Source organism: Camelina sativa, chromosome 14, assembly GCF_030686135.1.
Source record: "Camelina sativa cultivar CO46 ecotype springtype chromosome 14, ASM3068613v1".
Lineage (NCBI taxonomy): Eukaryota > Viridiplantae > Streptophyta > Magnoliopsida > Brassicales > Brassicaceae > Camelina > Camelina sativa.
This window is the reverse complement of record NC_141893.1, coordinates 18300352-18321417: the sequence shown is the minus strand read 5'-3', so window position 1 is coordinate 18321417 and position 21066 is coordinate 18300352. Positions and strand designations below refer to the sequence as shown.

General features: G+C 38.3%; 2 protein-coding genes and 2 pseudogenes across 2 annotated transcripts; 2 read left to right on the top strand and 2 right to left on the bottom strand.

Annotated features, from left to right (window-relative positions):
* Window positions 1-380: 380 nt before the first annotated feature.
* On the bottom strand, window positions 381-914 carry LOC104742050 (uncharacterized protein At2g29880-like; annotated as a pseudogene).
* A 5799-nt stretch (window positions 915-6713) lies between these two features.
* LOC104743797 (uncharacterized) lies at window positions 6714-12270 on the top strand. The gene is given in 2 exon segments (XM_087486111.1): window positions 6714-6977; window positions 11599-12270. Coding segments are annotated over 2 exon segments (936 nt in total).
* A 1212-nt stretch (window positions 12271-13482) lies between these two features.
* On the top strand, window positions 13483-13966 carry LOC109128710 (defensin-like protein 275 pseudogene; annotated as a pseudogene).
* Window positions 13967-17255: 3289 nt separating this feature from the next.
* Window positions 17256-18077, bottom strand: LOC147928373 (uncharacterized). The gene is made up of 2 exons (XM_087486110.1): window positions 17864-18077; window positions 17256-17764 (listed from the first exon to the last, which is right to left on the bottom strand). The coding sequence occupies exons 1-2, from the start codon at window positions 18075-18077 to the stop codon at window positions 17256-17258; spliced, it is 723 nt and encodes a 240-aa protein (XP_087342236.1).
* Window positions 18078-21066: the final 2989 nt, after the last annotated feature.

The window sequence follows — 21066 nt, the reverse complement described above, 5'->3', positions numbered from 1 at the left end:
GAGAAAGCATAAAGGGTGTTTCCCTAATAATAATTAGCACTCCATCACGTTACGCTTAATCCAACCATAACGCTCATCAGTGGACATGCTAACAAAGACTTCTTTTATTCCTAATTGGTGAATCACTTTGACTGCATCGTAACGAACGTTTTCTTCCAAATTAGGAACTTCTTTGATAGCTTCCCTGACATTATTTCTTTTCTTTTCGACCTCTCTTTGTTCAGCTTCTCTTTGTTTTCTTGTTTCTCTTTCTTGTATTAGATCGAAGAGTTTATGAGTTACTGTTGTCAATAGATTCATCTCAGCATGGACATCTGTTGAACCTTCAGATTGACTTGATGGTTCACTTACATTGTTAGTATTGCTTCTATGCTTCTTTCTTAAAGGTAATTTGTCTAGAGAGCCCCTTGCATTGCTGCATACAAAAGACAAAGGTGTTTCATGGTCTTCCTCAACATCCATAGAAAAATCTTCAGTAGAACTTGTTTGCTTTGTTCCTGCAGTTCTACTTGTTTGAGCATCCGTACCATCACCTAATCCAATAGCATTTCCATCGGTTGCTACGTTGTCCTCAAATATGATTTTGAGATCATCAAATTCTTCAAATGTTTCATTTTGGAATTTTTTGAAATTCGGATGCCCCTAAATAAAAATAAAAAATAATTTAGCATAATTACAAATTTCAAAGTTTATTTGCTTATTATCTTAAAATTTTCACCATAAATAAATCCAAATAATTATAAAATTGATACAACCTTCCATATTCTTTTGAAGTTTATATAGTTTACCTTTACATAATTAGCCCACACCTCAGCTGAAGCCGTAAACCTTTTTGTGCTTGGATCCCATCCAAACCCGGAGCTGCAACGAAGAAGATCAAGACCACTATTGTATTTTGCCTTCAAGGTCTTCATTCTGTTTAGGCAGTATTTTTCTTTCCACTGTAAACTTGCTAAATACACCACTTGAATCACGCCAACCCGCAACAACACCGTCTAATAGTAATTCTATTAACATTCTTGTCTCTTGTGGAGTCCATGGAAGATAAAGATTTTTTTCTCGATCTTCTTGTGATTCACTCATTGTTTTTTTTGGGTTAAAGTTTTGTGCTACACTTGTGACACAAAAAACACATAACTCGTAAATCTTTTCTTGCAAGTAAATAACATGATAATTAAAAAGAATCAAGCAACGAACGGTCGAGACGTAAGTGAGCATGCACTACAACAAAATTTAAAAGAATAAGTAATCTAAAAACTAAAAAGTTAACAAATACACTTACAAACTAAGTTAAGAACAATATGGTCGAGACGTAGGTGCTCCAACTCTTTCTTATAATAATGAAGAAGTATCGATGGTGATCCAATAATATATAATGTTTTTCTTTACCATATATTTCATATGAAAAATTGGTGATTTGACAAATATTTTTAGTTACAAAATTAGAAATATTACAATTTCTTGACTCACAAAAAAATTCGTAATATATCACCACTGGATCTTTGATTAAAAATTTGGAAATCTTACACTTTTTTAACTTACATCGTAATATACACTTTCTCTATGAATATTCGTATCTTTGAAAAATGTAAAATGTACATAAAACAAAAAGTTATGTGCCTTTGTAAAACGTAAAACTTACATAAAATAAAAATGTACATAAAATAAAAAATCCATAACTATATGAACAAACTGTTACTTTCGCACTACGGCACCGTTCATATCCTCGATTTCCTCGGGAAGCTACACGAAGAAAGAGCACCATCCATAAAGTAATGCGTCTTTTCTAACTTATTAGTTTTCTGTTAATTATTCTTTCAACCTTTTTTTTTGTCACAGGTGTACATCAAACATGTATCAAGAAGTCCATGATGAAAGAGAAAAAGATGCATTACATGATGACGAGTTAGATAGTGATATTATATTTTTGGTGCTCTTGATTTTCATTCAAATGCTATATTTGAGAAAATACCAACGACCTCGATTGCAATATTCTATTCGACGTGCGATCACAAGAGAAGGTGAAATATATATAGAAAATATGCAAAAGAAAAAGCCTTCGGATTTTAAACAGTTGTATCGAATGTATCACGAGACTTTTCTAAAGCTATGTGTTCATATCCGAGAGCATACAGATCTATGTGATACAAAATATATTAGTGTTGAAGAAATTGTTGCAACTTTTCTTCTTACAGTTGACCAAAATTGAAGGTATTGTCGTACCAAAGACACTTTTAATAGGTCATCGTTTGCAACAAGTGTAAACTTTCACAAAGTTTTACGGGCACTAAATCAAATTACTCCAAGTTTAATGGCTAAGCCTGAGATTACAGTGCCTACAAAAATTAGAGAAAGTACAAGATTTTATCCGTATTTTAAGATATATTTTTCATATAATTATGTTTTTGCTTTTTTCATTATCTTTCATAGAATATAACTTTATATTTTTTTTTATTTAGAATTGTGTTGGAGCTATTGATGGTACACATATCCTTGCAATGGTACCAACAAAAAAAGCGCCTTCTTTTCGTAACAGAAAAGGTGATATATCGCAAAATGTGTTGGCTGCTTGTAATTTTGATCTTGAATTCATGTATGTGCTTAGTGGATGAGAAGGTTCAGCTCATGACTCAAAAGTATTAAATGATGCTTTGACAAGGAACACTAATCGACTACCAGTTCCAGAAGGTATGTACATGTCTTCCTATTGTAAATATGTTTTCTTAACATGACAAGTGATTGTATATTCTTATTGTACTTCAGGAAAGTTTTATGTAGTAGATTGTGGATTTCCAAATCGTCGAAACTTTTTAGCTCCTTATCGTGGTGTCAGATATCATCTACAAGAATTTTCTGGTCAAAATTCACAACCAGCAAATGCAAAAGAGTTGTTTAACCATCGTCATGCATCCCTAAGGAACGTGGTTGAAAGAATATTTGGTATTTTCAAATCTCGATTTGCAATCTTTAAGCACGCACCTCCTTTTCCTTATAAGACACAAACAGAGATTGTAATTGCATGTGTTGGTTTACATAATTTTCTGCGAAAGTTTTGTCGAACGGATATTTTTCCAGAAGAAATCGAGAGTGCAGAAGAAGTTGTCGAAGAAATTAATGATGATGATAATGCTGAAGTACTTACAACCCAAAAACAACAAAGAGAATATGTCAATGAGTGGAGAGAGACAATAGCATCAAACATGTGGACTGATTCACTTGAGAATGCTACATGAGAGATTATTTTTATAAGTTTTATTTCTTTTATAACTTTTGAATTCTATTCTCTAGGATTTTCAAATCCACTTTCTTTGACTTTCAAATCCACATTATTTGATTTTCAAATCAATATTATTTGATTTTAAAATCCATGGATTCCATGTGGATTTTCAAATCTTCAAATCCATTAAAATCAAGGATCCAATAACCCCTCCTTACAAAACGGGGAAACATACATCAAAGGAGAAGCTGGAGTATGTTCACTCAGACTTGTGGGGATCTCCAAATGTAACTCCAAGCCTATCAAAGTGTCATTACTACGTTTCATTTGTAGATGACTTCTCAAGAAAGGTTGGGTGTATTTTCTTAAGACAAAGGATGAAGCTTTCAGCAAGTTCGTTGAGTGGAAGGCGTATGTTGAGAACCAGAGTGGGAAGAAGCTTATGACGCTAAGAACAGAGAATGGTCTAGAATATTGTAACAAGGTATTCGACGACCACTGCAAAACTCATGGAATCATGCGACACAAGACGTGTCCATACACCCTCAGCAGAATGGAGTAGTTGAGAGATTGAACCGAACAGTACTGGAGAAAGTCAGGAGTCTATTAAGTGAAACAAGACTGAGTGAAACGTTTTGGGCAGAGGCAACGTCGACAGTGGTGTATATGATAAATAGGACACCATCCACTCCTCTAAACTTTGAAGTGCCGGAGCAAATCTGGTCATGATCGAAACCAGATTATGAACACATGAAGAGATTTGGATGTTTGGTGTTCTACCATGTTGATCAATGAAAACTTAAGCCTAGAGCTAAGAAGGGAATATTCATGGGATACCCACAAGGAGTCAAAGGTTACAAAATCTGGAGTCAAGAAGAGAGGAAGTGTGTCATAAGTCGAGATGTCACATTTTGGGAAGATAATCTCTACAAAGACTTGGTAAAGTCAACTACTAGCAGACCGGAGAGGGTTAGTGTTGATTTACAAGGAGAAATCCAAAGAAATGAGTTATCAAAGGATCAGAGTGGGTCCTCAGCTGGAGGTGGAGCTCATCAAGAACCAGAAGCTGAAAAGGAATCAGGTCGTGAACCTGAGACAAAAGGATCATCATCTGACCTTGAAAACTATCTCTTAACAAGGGATAGAGAAAGAAAAACCATCAAGCCACCAAGTATATTTGATGTCTGTGATGTCGCAGCTTATGCACTAACTATGGCTGAATTGATAGAGATTGAAGAGCCAAAGACTTTCCTAGAGGCTATGAGTAGTAAACATGGTGAAGAATGGAATGGTGCATCAGATGAGGAAATAGCGTCACAAGATAAGAATCAGACTTGGAAACTGATTGAGAGATCAGAAGGACAGAAAGTAATTGGGTGTAAGTGGGTGTTCAAGCTCAAACCAGGAATAGGAGGAGTTGAGGAACCAAGATTTAAGGCCAGATTGGTGGCAAAGGGCTATGCGCAAGTTGAAGGGATCGACTACAACGAGGTTTTCTCACCAGTAGTGAAGCATACCACCATCATACTAATGCTATCGATTGTTGTCCAAAATGATCTAGAGCTCGAACAACTAGATGTGAAGACAGCCTTCTTGCATGGACATCTTGAAGAACGGATACTCATGGATCAACCTAAGGGTTATCAGCAGGGAAACAAGGTATGTTTGCTCCATAAATCCCTTTACGGTCTCAAGCAATCTCCAAGGCAGTGGAATAGGAGGTTTGATACATTTATGAAGGAGAAGAAGTTTACAAGGAGTGAATATGATCATGTGTATACTTCAAGTGTTACGATGAGGGGAAGTATGTCTACCTACTTCTCTATGTAGATGACATGCTAGTGGCGGCTAAGGATATGACAGAGGTTGAGAAGGTGAAGGTAATGTTGAGCAAAGAATTTTAAATGAAAGATTTGGGGCCAGCAAGAAGGATTCTAGGAATGGATATTATCAGAGACTGTAAGAAAGGAACACTGATACTATCTCAAGATAATTACATTGAGAAGCTCCTAAGAGGTTTGGCATTACTGAGTCGGAATTAGTTCAAACACCCACGGGGTGTCATTTCAAACTATCTAGTACTCCTACCGAAGGCAGAACTGAAATGGAGTTACAGATGAGAGACAAACCTTACTCAAGTGCAGTCGGGAGTATCATGTACGCAATGGTTGGGACCCGACCAGACATTGCTCACGCTGTGGGCCTTGTGAGTCGTTTCATAAGCTCTCCTAACACAAAACATTGGGAAGCAGTCATTTGGATATTAAGGTATTTAAGTGGAAGTTCAAAGTGTCGGTTAACATTCAAGAAATCTGATACTTTTGAAGTTACAGGGTTTTGTGATAGCGATTACGCTACTGACCTGGATCGAAGGAGATCAATTACCGGTTATGCTTTCCAAGTCGGAGGAAACACGGTCAGTTGGCATTCAGGCCTGCAAAAGATAGTCGTCGTGTCATCAACAGAGGCAGAGTACATGGCTTTAGCATAGGCTACAAAGGAAGCCTTATGGCTTAAGAGAATTACCAGTGAGTTGGGTTTTCCTCAGGAGACTGCTGAGATCTTCTGTGACTCACAAAGCGCCATATGTTTAGCCAAGAACAGCGTCTTCCATGAGAGGACAAAGCACATCCAGACTCGTTATCACTTCATTCAGGATGTGATCACAGAAGGAGATGTGATCGTGACCAAGATTGATACTAAGATCAATCCAGCTGAGATCCTCACTAAACCTTTGCCGGTGAAGAAGTTCGAGGATGGGAGAAGTGATTTGAAGGTTCTTCGGAACTGAAGCTAGCTCAGAATGAGCTAGGGTTCCGGCGGTTCAGTCGGAACAGGAAAGGAAAACGACAAGAAGAAGGTCAATCTCTTTCGGGTTGTCGGAAGTGAATCGAGGTGGAGAATGTGAAGTGTCGTTCCAATTCCTTAATGGACCATAATTGAGGATAATGGGCCGAGCAGTTAAGAAGACATGCCCACTACGGATTCGAAGTTGGCAACGGTAATCTCTAGTTAGCACAGAGTCTTTGTCGTGTTTTGCAGTGTACGGGTTCATGGTATTGCTGGCAAAATGATAAGGTTTTCGATTCACCTAGGTTTAGGTGAGCTGTCAGAGGTGTCTCCTTCAGGGTATAAAAGGAGTGAGCTGTGGAGAAGCAGCCAACAACAAGAAAAAGAATGTGAGTAGCAAACGGGTTAGATCTAGAGAGTGTCTTGAGAGTAAGAGAGAACTTATCTCCTAAGCTCGGTTGTATAGGCTCTCTATGGTGTTCAATCTTTCCTGTCTCTTGTACTCAGATTAAAAACGTTCTATGAGACCTTGTGAGCTGGTCAGTTAGCTCACCAAGACGTACCTTAGCCGGTGCTTTGCTTTGGGAACTTGTAATCCGCGTGTCGTCTCTCTCTCTGCTTCTCTTTTTTCTTCTGCAAACAAACAATCACAAACAGAGCATCGGTTACTAAAAAGTTTAAACACCTAACACATACGACCCAAATCATGGTCACCAATAAGATCTTTGGCTTCGTGCTCGTGATCATGTTTCTCTTTAGTTGCACCTCGGCTAAAACATACAAAGTCGGTGGTAACTTTGGATGGACTGTGACTAGTCAGGCTGACCATAAGCAATTCCACGTGGGAAATTCCCTCGTCTTCGAATACGATCAGAACGTCAATGACCTCGCTCAAGTTTCCAGCGCTTTAGTGTATGATTCATGCGATTCGCCCTCTCCTAAAGTTGTTTACAACACTAGACACGATGTGGTAACCTTCAAGGGACCAGGACATTATTACTTCATCACCTCAAATCATATTCAATGCGTTTCGGTGTAAAGTAGGGTTCAGGCTCTCAAATTTGTGTTATCATTCATCGTAGATAAAGGTTACATTATATACTCTTCATACGAGATCTTAAGAAGATAACAACATATCTACAAGAATATTTTGATCCCTCTAGAATATACGAACTTCAGAGATCCGAGAAGATCTTGCTTGATCTTCAAGTAACACACATTAACACCCCCTGAAGTTGAGCGTGCGGATTCCAAATGCCCAACTTGGCCACTATGTTTTCAAACTCTTGACGACCAAGGGCTTTAGTAAACACATCAGCAAGCTGCTCCTTTGTGTGCATCTTCCGTGTTCGTATTGCTCTAGCTTGAATAGCATCACAGACATTATGACAATCGATCTCTACGCCTTTAGTTCGCTCATGAAACACTGGATTGGCGGCAATGTACAAAACTGCTTGATTGTCATAATTCAACTCTGTTGGATCCTGTTGAGATACTCCAAAGTCCGCTAGTAGATGACGTAGCCACTCCAGCTCTTTAACAGTAAGTGTCATACACCGATATTCTGCTTCTGCGGAGGAACGACCTGCGACCTTTTGTTTTTTAGCTTTCCAAGAAGTTGGAGAGGAACCTAGTGATAAACCAGCCACTTACAGACCGCCTGGACAGAGGACATCACCCCAATCAGAGTCACACCAATCATACAACTTCAAATCACCTTTAGAACTCAACAACACACCTTGTCCCGGTGTTCCCTTCAAGTAACGCACCACACGTAACGCACAGTTCCAATGGTCTGTTTGACGATTCTGCATAAACTGAGACAAAATGTGAACCACATAGGTTAAATCTGGTCACATAGCCGACTGTCGATACCTTTCTGGTTCTTCCAAGAGCGGACCATCGGAGAGAGCAAGTTTGTGTTGTTGTTCAATGGGAAAAGCAACAGGGTGAGATATAGGTTGTGAACCGAGATATCCCACCTCACTGATAATATCCAGTGTGTATTTTCTTTGACACAGAAAAATTCCGTCGTTGTTCCGTGCCACCTCAATCCCTAAGAAGTCCTTTAAAGACCCCAAGTCTTTCATGTGAAAGCATTCTCCTAAGTACCATTTAAATTTTGCAATCCCCGTTGTATCATTACCACTAATTATAAGATCATCTACATACACCAGAATGTATATCTCAGACGCTCCTTGCCGCAAGTGAAACATTGAATAATCAGCCCGAGTTTTGTGAAACCATACTTTGTAAGCACTCTTTTCAACTTAGCAAACAAGCATCATGGAGCTTGCTTCAATCCATACAGTGAATTCATCAGCAAATAAAACGAAGTTTCTATGTTCACCATTGCGGAACCCAGGTGGAAGCTTCATATAAACCTCTTCCTCTAAGTCTCGATGCAAAAAGGCATTATTGACATCCAATTGATGTAGTTCCCAAATTTTTGCTGCTGCAACTTCAAGAAACGTGCGTACCGTAGTCATATTGACTACATGAGCAAACGTTTCATCATAATCCACCCCTTCTTTTTTATTGTTCCCCAACACCACAAGACGCGCTTTGTGTCTCTCCAAGGTTCCATCAGCTCGATACTTGAGCTTGCATATCCACTTGCAGCCAATAGCTTTCTTCCCTGGTGGCAACATTGTCACAATCCAGGTTTGGTTTGTTTCAAGAGCATTGATCTCTTTTTGCATAGCCTCACACCACTCTTTGTAGGCTACAACATCACGAAACGTAGTAGGCTCTGTTTCCGCAATGATAGCTGCCATAAAAGACCGATACTTAGGCAAAAACTGACTGCAGTCTATGTACTTGGATATTGGATACTCAATCCCTTCACTGGACTCGCCTGCAGCTGGTTTTGTATCACAAACAACCTGCAAAATGTACTCTTTCAGTCGAGCTGGCAGTACTTTAGGACGCTTACCCGGTCCGTACTCCTCAACAGGAGACAGTTCATGGTGTTCGATTTCTTCTGCAACATCAATGTCTTCATCATTTGTTGCTGAAAGACTACCTTCTGCAACACGTTCATCTTCTGTTCGAGATAAAGCCTCACTGTCAGCGATCATCTCATCGAATCTAGTGTTAATCGCATCATTGAGTATTTGTTCTGTTTCTTCGATTGTGTTTCTTGCCTCGTGAGCAACTTCTTTGACAATTCCCTTCACCAAAATCAAACGCATCATTCAACATCTGTTCACCTCTGAATTCACCAGAACTCATCAAAAAAAAAATTTCAACAAAAACTACATCTCTTGACACAAACACTTCCTCTGTATCTACATCATACATGTTCCAACCCTTTTTTCCAAAAGGATATCCAACCCTGCTTCTTGCTTCAAACTTATCTCCTTCTCTTCTTTGTTTATGTGAAAACGCCAAACACCCAAGGACTCTCAAATGATCATAAGATGGCGAAGTTCCATTGATGAGCTCATAAAGGAGTTTTACCTTTCAATACTCGAGATAGAGTGTGATTGATTAAGTAAGACGTTGTCAAAACACTTTCGCCCCAAAACTTGTTAGGAAGTGAGGAATGAAACAACAACCCTCTTGCAACATTCAAAATATGGCGATGCTTTCGTTCCACTCTCCCATTCTGTTGTGGCGTTCCAACACAAGATGTTTGATGTATGATTCCTCGCTCTTTGAATTCATTAGTGAGGCTATTGAATTCAGTACCATTGTCACTTCTGATAATTTTTATGTTCTTCCCAAACTGGTTCAACACTAATGCAATGAAGTCTTTCAACGTTTGCTTTACTTGTGTTTTTTCTCGAAGCAAGTACACCCATACTCCTTTTGAGAAGTCGTCAACAATTATTTGCTTTTACAAAAATTTCACAAACTGAAAAATCACTACTCCTTCTACCAACAACAGAAAGCAAATCTAAAACACCATTAAACGGATGACCAATCCGTTGATGCCACATATCATCGACACCGTCTTTATTCAAATGAAAAGCTCAAACAGTAGGTAAGCGACGAAAGAAGTACAGCCCATCTCTAAGTTCTCCCGCTCCAGTCAGGCTCCTCGTTGAACGGTCCTGAAGTACACAACCTTTGTTAGCATTCTGCATAACTATGTCTAAGTCCGCGATGAGCTGAGTGACGGAGATCAAACTGCAACGTAAATCTGGTACAAACAACACGTTATGCAACTCAAAGTCAACATAAAAAAACCACTGTTCCGTTTTCCTTTGACAAACTCTGACTTCCATTTGGCAAACCAATTGAACAAGGCAACATATACTTTTGATCAAAGAGTAACTCACTAAACCCCATCATATGATTCGAGGCTCCTGTATCAAGCACCCAGTCATTCAGACGTGGTTTTGTCCCCTGTTTCTCATTGAGAAACTTGACTAAAGTTCCCCACTGTTCTTTGCTCAGACCGACATATCCTTGTCTTTGAGCTTCAGCACTTGATTCACCTTCATTGTGAACAACGACAGCATTTGCGCGAATCATTATGCGCCCTCGTCCTCCTCCTCCTCGACCTGCACCACGTCTACCTTGTCGAGACCGGTCACCCCACCATGGTGGATATCCAATGACTTGGAAGCATGTTTCTGCCATGTGTCCTGTTTTCTTACAAGCAGTGCACAGCAGCCGTGATTTGTCTTCATGGTCAGCCACAATGTTGCCACTCCGAGTAGCAAAGGCCATTTGTGAAGTCTGTTGTTCTCTTCCTCGCATAACAGTGTTGATTTGTTCAACAGACTTCACTTTTGAGTACACTTGATTCATGCTTGGAAGGGGATCCGTACTTATGATGGAAGTACGAACTCCTCCAAACATTGCATCATCGAGACCAAGCAGAAAATAATGAATTTGATCCTCTTCTTTCTTCTTTTCAATCTCCATGTGGATGTTGCAACTGCACCCTCCGCACTTGCACGCCAACGTCGGTTCACAGTTACTTAGATCTTCCCACAAGGCCTGTAACTTTCCATAGTAATCAATCACCGTCATGTTGCCTTGACGACAGAAGGCAAGCGCTGCCTTAATCTCTTGAATCCGTGGACAGTTCCCTTCAGAGAACCGATCCTTGATCTCCTTCCACAGCTCCACCGGATCCTCCTTATTGGCCAGCGTTTTCCGCACCTTTAGTTCCACTCTGTTGAGAATCCACAAAGACACCATCGACTTTGCAAAGATCCAATCTTCGTATTCAGCGTCTTCCTTGTTTGGTTCCGTCACGTTTCCGTCTATGAATACAAACTTTTTCTTGACTCCCACTGCAGTCCGCACCGCTTGAGCCCATTCATCAAAGTTGTCACCATTAAACTGAACCTGAGCGATGATGGCTCCAGGATTCCCGTTGGCCGCCAGCTGATACGCCACCGTCACCGTTTTAGATGACTCCGTTTTGACATATTTCTCAGACATTTTTCTGTTTTTCTTTTAGGCTCTGATACCATGTAAAGTAGGGTTTAGGTTCTTAAATTTGTGTTGTCATTCATTGTAGAGAAATGTTACATTATATACTCTTCATACAAGATCTTAACAAGATAACAACATATCTACAAGAATATCTTGATCCCTCTAGAATATACGAACTTCAGAGATCCGAGAAGATCTTGCTTGATTTTCAAGTAACACACGTTAACGGACTTAAACACGACGTTCTTATTGTCCATGAACAGTCACGGCGGATTCTTCCACCACCACCACCATGGAGGAAGACACATGAACCGTCACGTCGGATTCCTCTACCACCACCGAGCAAGAACCATGGATCGTCACGTCAGATTCCTCCACCACCACCACCACCGAGCAAGAACCATGAACCAACACGTCCTATTTCTCCACCACCACCACGGAGCAAGATAGGAAGGATCTACAAGGTCGGTGATTCCAAAGGATAGAGCGTCTACAACAATTACTAATATTACAAGTGGAGTAAAGATGAACAATTTCGTGTTGGAGATACTCTCTTTTTCGAATACAACAAGAACCTCAATGACGTTAGAGAAATCAGCGATGATCTTGAGTTCAGATCCTGTGAACAAAATTCTACCGTAGCTGTGTACAAGACGGGACACGATCTCGTTAAGCTCACTAAGGCAGGAGTGCATTATTTTGTTAGCTTAAAGACAGGTCTTTGTCAGGCTGGGATTAAGCTTCGAGTCACGGTGCAACCATCAACGGAAAACGTTACTTTGCCGGATGTTCCCAAGAAGCTCTCACCTATTAACCGCTGCAATAGGTGGAGGTGGTGGTTATGTATTTTCAGACCTCATCACTAAGCATTCGAATCAACTAACTAATTAACAATGGAGATTTTTAGTTTAACATTATACACATGACATACATTATTAAGGGTTTTGGGGTTTTTTTTCTTTTGTTTTTGTCCTTTAGTGGTTGAGATACATTGTTTCGTTAAAATTTGGTCATATACTTTTCTCAAATTTTCGACGTTTCTATTTAATTTGATTATGAAAATGCCTATAAAGTTATAAACATGAACACGTTCCACATGACATGACACATGTCCATGTGTTAGATTCTGAGCAGCAACGAGCCTAGTAGACAAGGGACACTTCGCATTATTGATTGACTAGGGGTGAACCTGAGTTACGCCCTAATGATATATTTAACTACTGATATTTTAAACTTTGTGAACTTACTTTAACTTTTTAAAAAGGATTTTAGCATACATCATACATGAGAAGATTATGTAATATTGTATTTAACATTTAGTAAAGAAAACGTATTCTAATAATTTTTTAGTAACCTAGTAGCAAACTTGGTAATACATCACACATTCACACAAAGTTGCAACATATCCAGGGTTTTAAAAGGAACCTATCGAGCCTATTCATCTCTATCATTTCAACGAAGCGGATTGACAAATTTTGTTTTTTTCCCCGTGTCACAACGACTAAATTAGATATATTCTTTCTTTCTTCTGATTTCCGACCAAATAGCAAATCTAATTTTAATAACTTATGCTTTCCAAAGAAATTTAAATTTTATATTTGCATAACTCAAATTACCACCCCCCCCCCCCCTTCTCTAAAGAAATGTTTCTGTTTTTTATTTTACTTGAATAAATCAAGTTAAGTGTCACTGTGGATGAAGGTTTGACTTTGACCATATCTTTTTTTATGGGAAATTTTAAATTTGTACCTTTTAAGTTTTTACTAATTGTACCGAATATTTATTTCCAGTGAAACTTTGATCGACATAAGTAATTTCTATATTAGAAATTTGACTTTTTTTTTTTTTTTTTTTTTATGGTAAAAAGACTTGACTTGTTTATATGTATGGTTTGATCATATCTTTTTTTTCGTGTGAAACTTTGATCGCCTTAAGTAATTTCTATATTAGAAACTTGACTTCCTTTTCTGTGGCAAAAAGACTTGACTTCTTTATATAGACATATATCATTTTCTCATGATATTTTCACCCCCAATTAAAAACATAATTTGATTATTAAAGAAAAGAAATTAAACTAAATGCCTTTGTCGAAGTTTCAACTTGCAATTTTTCTCATCATATATTTTCTGCTAATTACTTCCCAATCAAAGAGTAAATATCTTTTCTTCTATTGGTTTACTTTTTGGTTGTGTTGTAAAATTCTTTTCTCAGTTTTAGTTATTTATAATATTTTTTTTTTTACTTTAATCTTCCTCTATACCCATTTCCAATAAATATGCATTATAACACCCACATAGTGATAGACAGTTTTTTTATAAAACAGTACATAATTTCTCCCAAAAATATAGTAAATGATTATTACTGATTTGTTTTTGGCAATTAACAGTATTGAATACAAAACAAATCGGACATGAAGAGTGTGTTTATAGAGGTCGATGCCAGTTTAGTGAAAAATGTGAGAGTCGATGTGGACCGCCTGAGTTCACAGATAAAACTACTGGTTTATGTATGCTCGATTATGATGACTACGAATATCGCTGTTGTTGTACTTCAAATAACTAAAAAAAGTTAACGTTTGGTTAAATATACATATTATCTAAATTAAAAAAATTATAGTCACAGAAATATCAAATATTTAGTAGCATCGAAGATCAAACAAATTCACACTAGACGACTCATGTCAAAATAGAATTATATTAAATGGTATCACTGAAAAGTACACAAGAATTTTGATGGCAGCCGACCCTGACTTAAAGCGGGTGAAGAAACCCTTGATTTAGACGCCTTTCAATATGAAATTGTAGTATAATGATTAAATTATGTGTAATTATTTGAACATGAGATAAAAGTGAGTTATCAAAAAAAAAAAGTGAGTTTTTACTTTTAAAGTTTTTTTTTTGTCCGCCAACATTTCTTATATTATTAAGAGTATGTTTACAACAGTTACACAGCATTAACAAACCCAAGAGATAATCAGAGGAGAGTTTTTGATTCTAACCTCTTTTGCTAATACATCTGCAAGTGCATTGCACTTTCTACCAACGTATCTAAACTGATGGAGGCTACTACTCAAAGCAAGTATGTCCTCTAAATATCCTTGTACTTCTGCTATATCTTCCAAGAGACAGTCTTGTTTTTGAGCTTTTTCCAAGTAGGTATATATAACCTTTGAGTCTCCACAAAATATTACTGGATGGTAGTCAAGACGCTTGATATGGAGGAGAGCTTCTCTAAGTGCAAAAGCTTCGGTTTCAAGAGCTGAATTTGTGGGTGCAATTGATGAAGATCCTTTTAGAATGCATTTGCCGTGATCATAATGCAAAGTCCATCCAATTCCAGCTTTACTTTCATTGTTAAGCCATGATCCATCTGTATAACAGTAAAATGACGAGGGTTGGTTTAACCCAACACAATTAGTTGAAACATGACTCTTTTCTTTCCCCGTGGTTGCATCTACATGAAGCCTTAAACCGTTATTAGCCTCCCTCCATAATCTATAATCCATAAGAGCTTTATTTATAATATCTGGGATTGCCCATCTTTTGTTATTATAAAGAAGATCATTACGAGCTTTCCAAATTCTCCAGCCAATGAACGGAAAAATATATTCTTTCAGAGAGCCTTCATTTTTAAGAGATAGCAACTTTTGAATGTACTCAATGAGAGAACAGTTAGGATCAAGCTGACCTGGGTTAATCGGAATTGGTGAAAGTTCCCATATTTCTTTTGCTACTCTGCACTGGAAGAGAAGGTGAGTGATAGATTCAAGTGCTTCGCCACAAAGGTTGCAATCTCTTAGAACCTTGATGCATCTTTGAGATAATGTCTCAGCTACTGGGAGAGCGTTATGGAGAGCTCGCCACCAAAAGTGTTTGATCTTCGGCGGAGTATGAAGAGACCCTATAGAGTTCCAAACTTTTTTAACCAGTGGATCAACGTCTGAGCTTATTTTTGTAAGTTGGTGGTAACCTGACCTACACTGTAGTGCCCATTGTTTGTAAATATCCAAGTTGGAGTGTCAGGTACCTTAGAGATGCTCGACCTGATCCTTTGAATGTATTTGATGTCTTCTGGATGTATTAACTCATGTAACCTCTCTGAACTCCATTGTGATGTGTTTGGTTTCATAAGGTCTACCACTTTGAGAGAGTTGAGATTTTGGTGGTGTTGGTGTGACCTTCTGGCTGGGCGAGGGGGATTGTCAATCCATTGATCACTCCATATCCTAACAGTATTACCATCCCCTATTCTCCACTTCAAACCTTTCTTGATAAGTTGTATACCTTGGTGAATGCTTCTCCATGCGTGGCTAGGACGATGCCCCAAATTTGCCTCCATCAATTTAGATTTTGAAAAATACTTTGCTTGAAGGACTCTGCTAAGAAGAGACTGTGGTTCTTTGAGCATCCTCCAAGCTTGTTTTGCCAACAAAGCAACATTAAACTGATGAAGGTCTTTAAAACCCAATCCTCCATACTGCTTTAGCCTGGTCAGCTTACTCCAGGCAACCCAAGGAATTTTATATTTATCTTTGACTCCGGACCACCAAAACTTTCTTATTTGCCCTGAAAGATGAGCAGTAATTTTTTTAGGTAGCAAAAAACATGACATTGTATAAGTAGGTATGGCGGTAGCAACAACTTTGATCAATACTTCTTTTCCTCCAGGTGAAAGAAACTTGGAATACCAGCTATTAAGCTTGTTCTGCAGTCTCTGAGATATATAGGTGAACACATTACTTTTATCTCTTCCAATTGCCTCTGGTAATCCTAGATATTTCCCAAAGCCTCCAACTTTGATAATTCCCGTGAGATTCTTAATATTTTGTTGAGTATTTGGATGGATATTCTTACCAAAGAGGATAGCCGACTTCTGAAAGTTGACATGTTGGCCTGATGCTGATGCGTAAATTTTCAAGAGATCCAAAAGCTTGTTACATTCCTCTTCATCAGCTTTACAAAAAAGAAGAGAATCATCAGCAAATAGCATATGAGAAATGGCGGGTCCGTTTCTGCTTGCTCTAAAGCCATGTATATGGTTTGCTTTAACAGATGTAGAAATAAGTGATGATAGCCCTTCTGTACACAACAAGTATAGGTAAGGAGAAAGAGGATCACCTTGTCTCAATCCTCTTTGTGGTATGATCTTTTTTGAAGGGGAGCCATTAATAAGCACTGAGTAGGATACTGTTGTGATACACTTCATCACCCAATTGCACCATTTATCTGCAAAACCTAACTTTTTCAGGATAGCTTCAAGGTAATTCCATTCAACTTTGTCGAAAGCTTTAGCTATATCTAGCTTAAGTGCCATAAAAGGAGTTTTAATTTTTTTGGTACGTAGTGAATGCAGCAGCTCATGAGCGATAATGATGTTATCTGTGATTAATCGGCCAAGTATAAAGGCAGATTGAAATTCAGATATCAAAGTATGCAACCAGGGTTTAAGTCTATCTGCCAAGATCTTAGAGATTAGCTTATATGATATATTACATAAGCTAATCGGTCTAAAATCTTTAACTTGCGTGGATGATTCGACTTTTAGGATAAGGCAGATATGAGTGTGGTTTAACTGTGGATCTAGATAACCAGTGTTAAAGAAATGAGTAATAAATTTAATCACACCTGGTTTTATAGTATTCCAGTGGTGTTTGTAGAAACCCGCATTCAATCCATAAGGCCTTGGCGCTTTATCTACATTCATATTTGATAAGGCTTCATAAATTTCTTTCTCTGTGACCATTGTAGTGAGCTTTTGATTCATCTACTCAGAGACCTTTGGTTGGAGATGTTGAAGAATGGTGTGAAGGTGCTCAGTGCCTGAAGAGGAGTATATATCAGAGAAGTATGAATTAATCAGCTCTTGATCTCTTCGTCTGTTTGGTAGATGTTACCATTTGCATCTTGAATGGAAGTGATTCGATTATGGCTTCTTCTTTGCTTTTTTTTTCATGAAAATATCTTGTGTTTTTATCTCCTGCTTGCATCCACTGTATTCGACTTTTAGTGCACCAATATTCCTCCTCCATTATGTATTCATGTTGAAGCTTCAATTTTAGCTCTGTAATATAACTAAAATCTAGGGGATGGGAATCATATGCTTTTTGAAGGGCATAACGCAATTGCTGGATCTTCTTAGACGAATTGAGGTTTTGCTCTGATTTCCACCAAGAGAGTCTATTCCTACTTCTCATTAACGCCTCATTGAATTGATGTGGTGGTAACTGCTGGCATTCCTGGTTCCATGTGTTTTGAATAACCCTGTGGACTTCTTGATTATTCTTCCACCTGTTGTCATATCGAAATAACTTGATGCCCTTCCACTTGTTATCCTCCGTTTGAAGCATCATTGGTTTATGATCTGATCCCACCCACTCAAAAAGTTTCACTATGGCTTTCGAGAATTTTTCTTTCCAGTCCGTTGTTGCCACCACTCTATCCAGCTAACATTTAACAGTACCAGTGCTTCTGTTGCCTATCCAGGTGAATGGACCCCCATAGGTTTTAATTTCATGAAGGCCAAAAGCACTCAACATTCTCCTGAAATTGACAAACTGCCATTCTGGTTTTGCAGGCCCGCCATGTTTTTCCAGATTGTTTTCAATCTCATTGAAGTCACCTAATACCACCCTAGGCTTGCCTTGGTAAATGTCATTCTTCACCATGTTCTCCATTGCATTCCAAAGTAGCTGTCTTGGTTTTCTCTCAGGATTTCCATAGACATATGTCAACCAAAAAGTAGTTGGCCCATCGGTGATATATATATCCGTATGGTAAAGTGTCGGAGATGAGAGAAAATCACACTTTACCGTATTCCGCCAAAAAATAGCTAGTCCTCCACTGAGACCGTTAGGGGAGATAAAAAAATGGTGAGAAAAGTGGAGGTCTTTACCAAGCTGTTGTACATATGTATCTTGATTCTTAGTCTCTACGAGGAACAGGATATAAACATTATACTTTCTATTGATATCCTTCATATATGGAATTGTTAGGGGGTTCCTCAAACCCTGACAATTCCAGTGTAATATTCTCATGGTGGGGTTGGTGGCTTCGGGGTTACCACCTCCCCTGAAGCTTTTCCTGTAAGAAGATCATCTACTTTTCTTTTTGAGTTGGATGTTCCTTCGTCTTCACTTACTGGAGCAGACTTACATTCAATGCCTCTGCCACTTGTTGCAACAGGGATTGATGACAGTGGTATTTCCCGCGTTGCAAAATCCATGGGCTCTTCTTGATGCTCCAACTGTTGGGTTTGCTCAGATGGTCCAATGTTGAAATTTGAAGTAGCTGCATCACCCATGACTTCTTCTGCAGTGTCTGGAAGGAGGTTGTTTTCCATTTCCTGTGCTTGAAATGAACAGTTTTCAGCAATATGAGAGAGGCTACCGCAAGTATAGCAGAATTTTCTGAGCTTATCAAAAGTAAAGCGTATGAGAATGGGTTCTCTCTGTCTTCAAAGCGAAAGAAACGGGTGAAGATTATTCTACTACTTGCATCTATCTTGACACGCACCATGACCTCTCCAGCTTGATTATTGTTTGGTTCTTGGATGACAACCTCTTCTACTGGCCCTAAGACTTCCCCAATTTCAGTGATTGCTCTATTGTTTCTGGAGTCATCTGGTATATTATGAATTTTAACCCAGAATTTGATGACTCGAAGATAATCTGGGAAATGTCTTCTAGTCCACTTATCTACTATAACCAGCCAGTCTTTGTATGTCCAAGGACCTCCTTCATAAACAGTATTAAGGTGATGAGCTTGCCTAAAAAAGAACTGAACTGTACCATCTTCATTGATTCGACTGTTGATTATTCCATCTAACCTCCAGATCTTCGGCATCATAAATTTAATTTCAGCTGGATTCTGCGAGGGATGTATGCCTTTTACTACATGAAACTCGGTCTCTATGGGTGATGATGATGGATGATATGATATGATGATGAATATAGAGATGGATGCAAGGTGTTTCAATTACCCTTATGTAGTTGTAGCATAAAGGATGTCAAACCATAATGAGTGTGATGCAAGCAATCAGGATATGAATACTCATCTAAGTTAAGCCAAATATGAAGGATGTTTGTCACTAACAACCTAATGATGATTATGAAATGCAGAATGTAAACCTACTAAAACAGGATACTAAATGAAAAGTAAACAGAATGATTAAAGCAATAATGAAATGAAACATGAACATAAATTATAGTAAACAAACTAAGTAATGCCACAGGATTAAACAAAAACTAAATGAATGCAACAGGAAATGCAACTAGAATGAGACAGGGAATGAAACAAAAAGATGCAGAACATAAAACAGGAACTCTGGAATGAGCTCGAGCAAGCACTCGATCGGATGCTCGATCGAGTGGATGGTCGAGTGGATGAGCGAATGCCAGAAACAGAGCAAATATTGAAACAGAGCAAGCAGCAATCAATTAACAATACTTAAAAAGGAAATCAATAAACAAAGAAAGGTCTTAAGGATGGATTCATGGGATGGACTCAAGCTATGGCTATCTAAATTGGTCAACAAACCTCAATCAACAATGAGCTATCTCTAGACAATGATCTTCTAATACATGTTAATCCATTCTCATGGCAATAACAATCAAGCTAAGATATTCCCAGTCTAGCTCTCACTAGCAAAGATCATATAAAAGCAGGCATTAAAACCAAGATCATTATTGTCAAAAATCAACAAAACATCTAATCTCTTAGCATGCTTCATGATAATCTCTAGATCTAGCTTTATCTAACAACTTAGACATTGGTGTGATGCTAAGAATCTTAAGATCTAACCTTACCCTCTCAGATATAAGATTAGCATAGAGCATATCTAGCCTAGAAGAGATCTATAACAAACAAACTTGACCAATCTAAACAACCACAACCATCATCCAACCTAACCCATCCTTAAGATCCTAAACCACTACTCACAATCACAAAACATGATGAACAAAGTCATAAACCCAGAAATCAATGAAACTTGCATGATTAGAAAGATGAGATGAAGATCTACAATATTGAAGAAGAAATCAAACTCAAATTCTTAATACTTTGAAAGTTATGAAACCAACAAGTATCAAAAATTTCTTAGAAAATAAACAAAAGTGGCTAAAAGGTCTAAGCAAAATAAAAAGCAAAAAGGAATAATTCCCCAAAAGGGTAAATACTAGGTCTAGAATTGTACTCTAAAAAGTCTCTCCTTTTGTGGCTGCAGAGTACAAAGCCTTTTATAGGAAAGGGAAGAGAAGCCCTAAAAATGTTAAAAGACAAAATAAGTGGGTGGCTCGGTCAACTCGACCAGGTGCTCGGTCGAGTGCTGGTCGAGTGGCTTCTTCTTTTGCTTCTCCCATCCGGTCGAGTCCTTCTCCGCACACGGCCGAGTGCTTGGTCGAGTGGGTGGTCGAGTGGACTTCCGGACCTTGAGTCTTCAGCTCCAAATCCCTTGTTTCCTTCTCTTGACAGCTCCAATCTGCTTCAGCATCACTTCCATGCTCTTTAGGATCCAAAATCACCTGTTTATGCAAGAAACTATGCAAATGCAATGCAAATCTACTCTAATGCATAAACAGTTCTAAAACTATGCAATAATGGACAAATGAGATAGAAAATCATGCAAAAGATGTGAATATATTAGGGGAAAACAGGGCAAAATATATA

Excerpts from the sequence above, each read along its gene's own strand:
- LOC147928373 (XM_087486110.1), bottom strand. The coding sequence starts at position 18,077 with ATGGAGAACATGGTGAAGAATGACATTTACCAAGGCAAGCCTAGGGTG. Across the intron at positions 17,765-17,863 it reads GATAGGCAACAGAAGCACTG|ATCATAAACCAATGATGCTT; the intron begins GTACTGTTAAAT and ends GGGTGGGATCAG.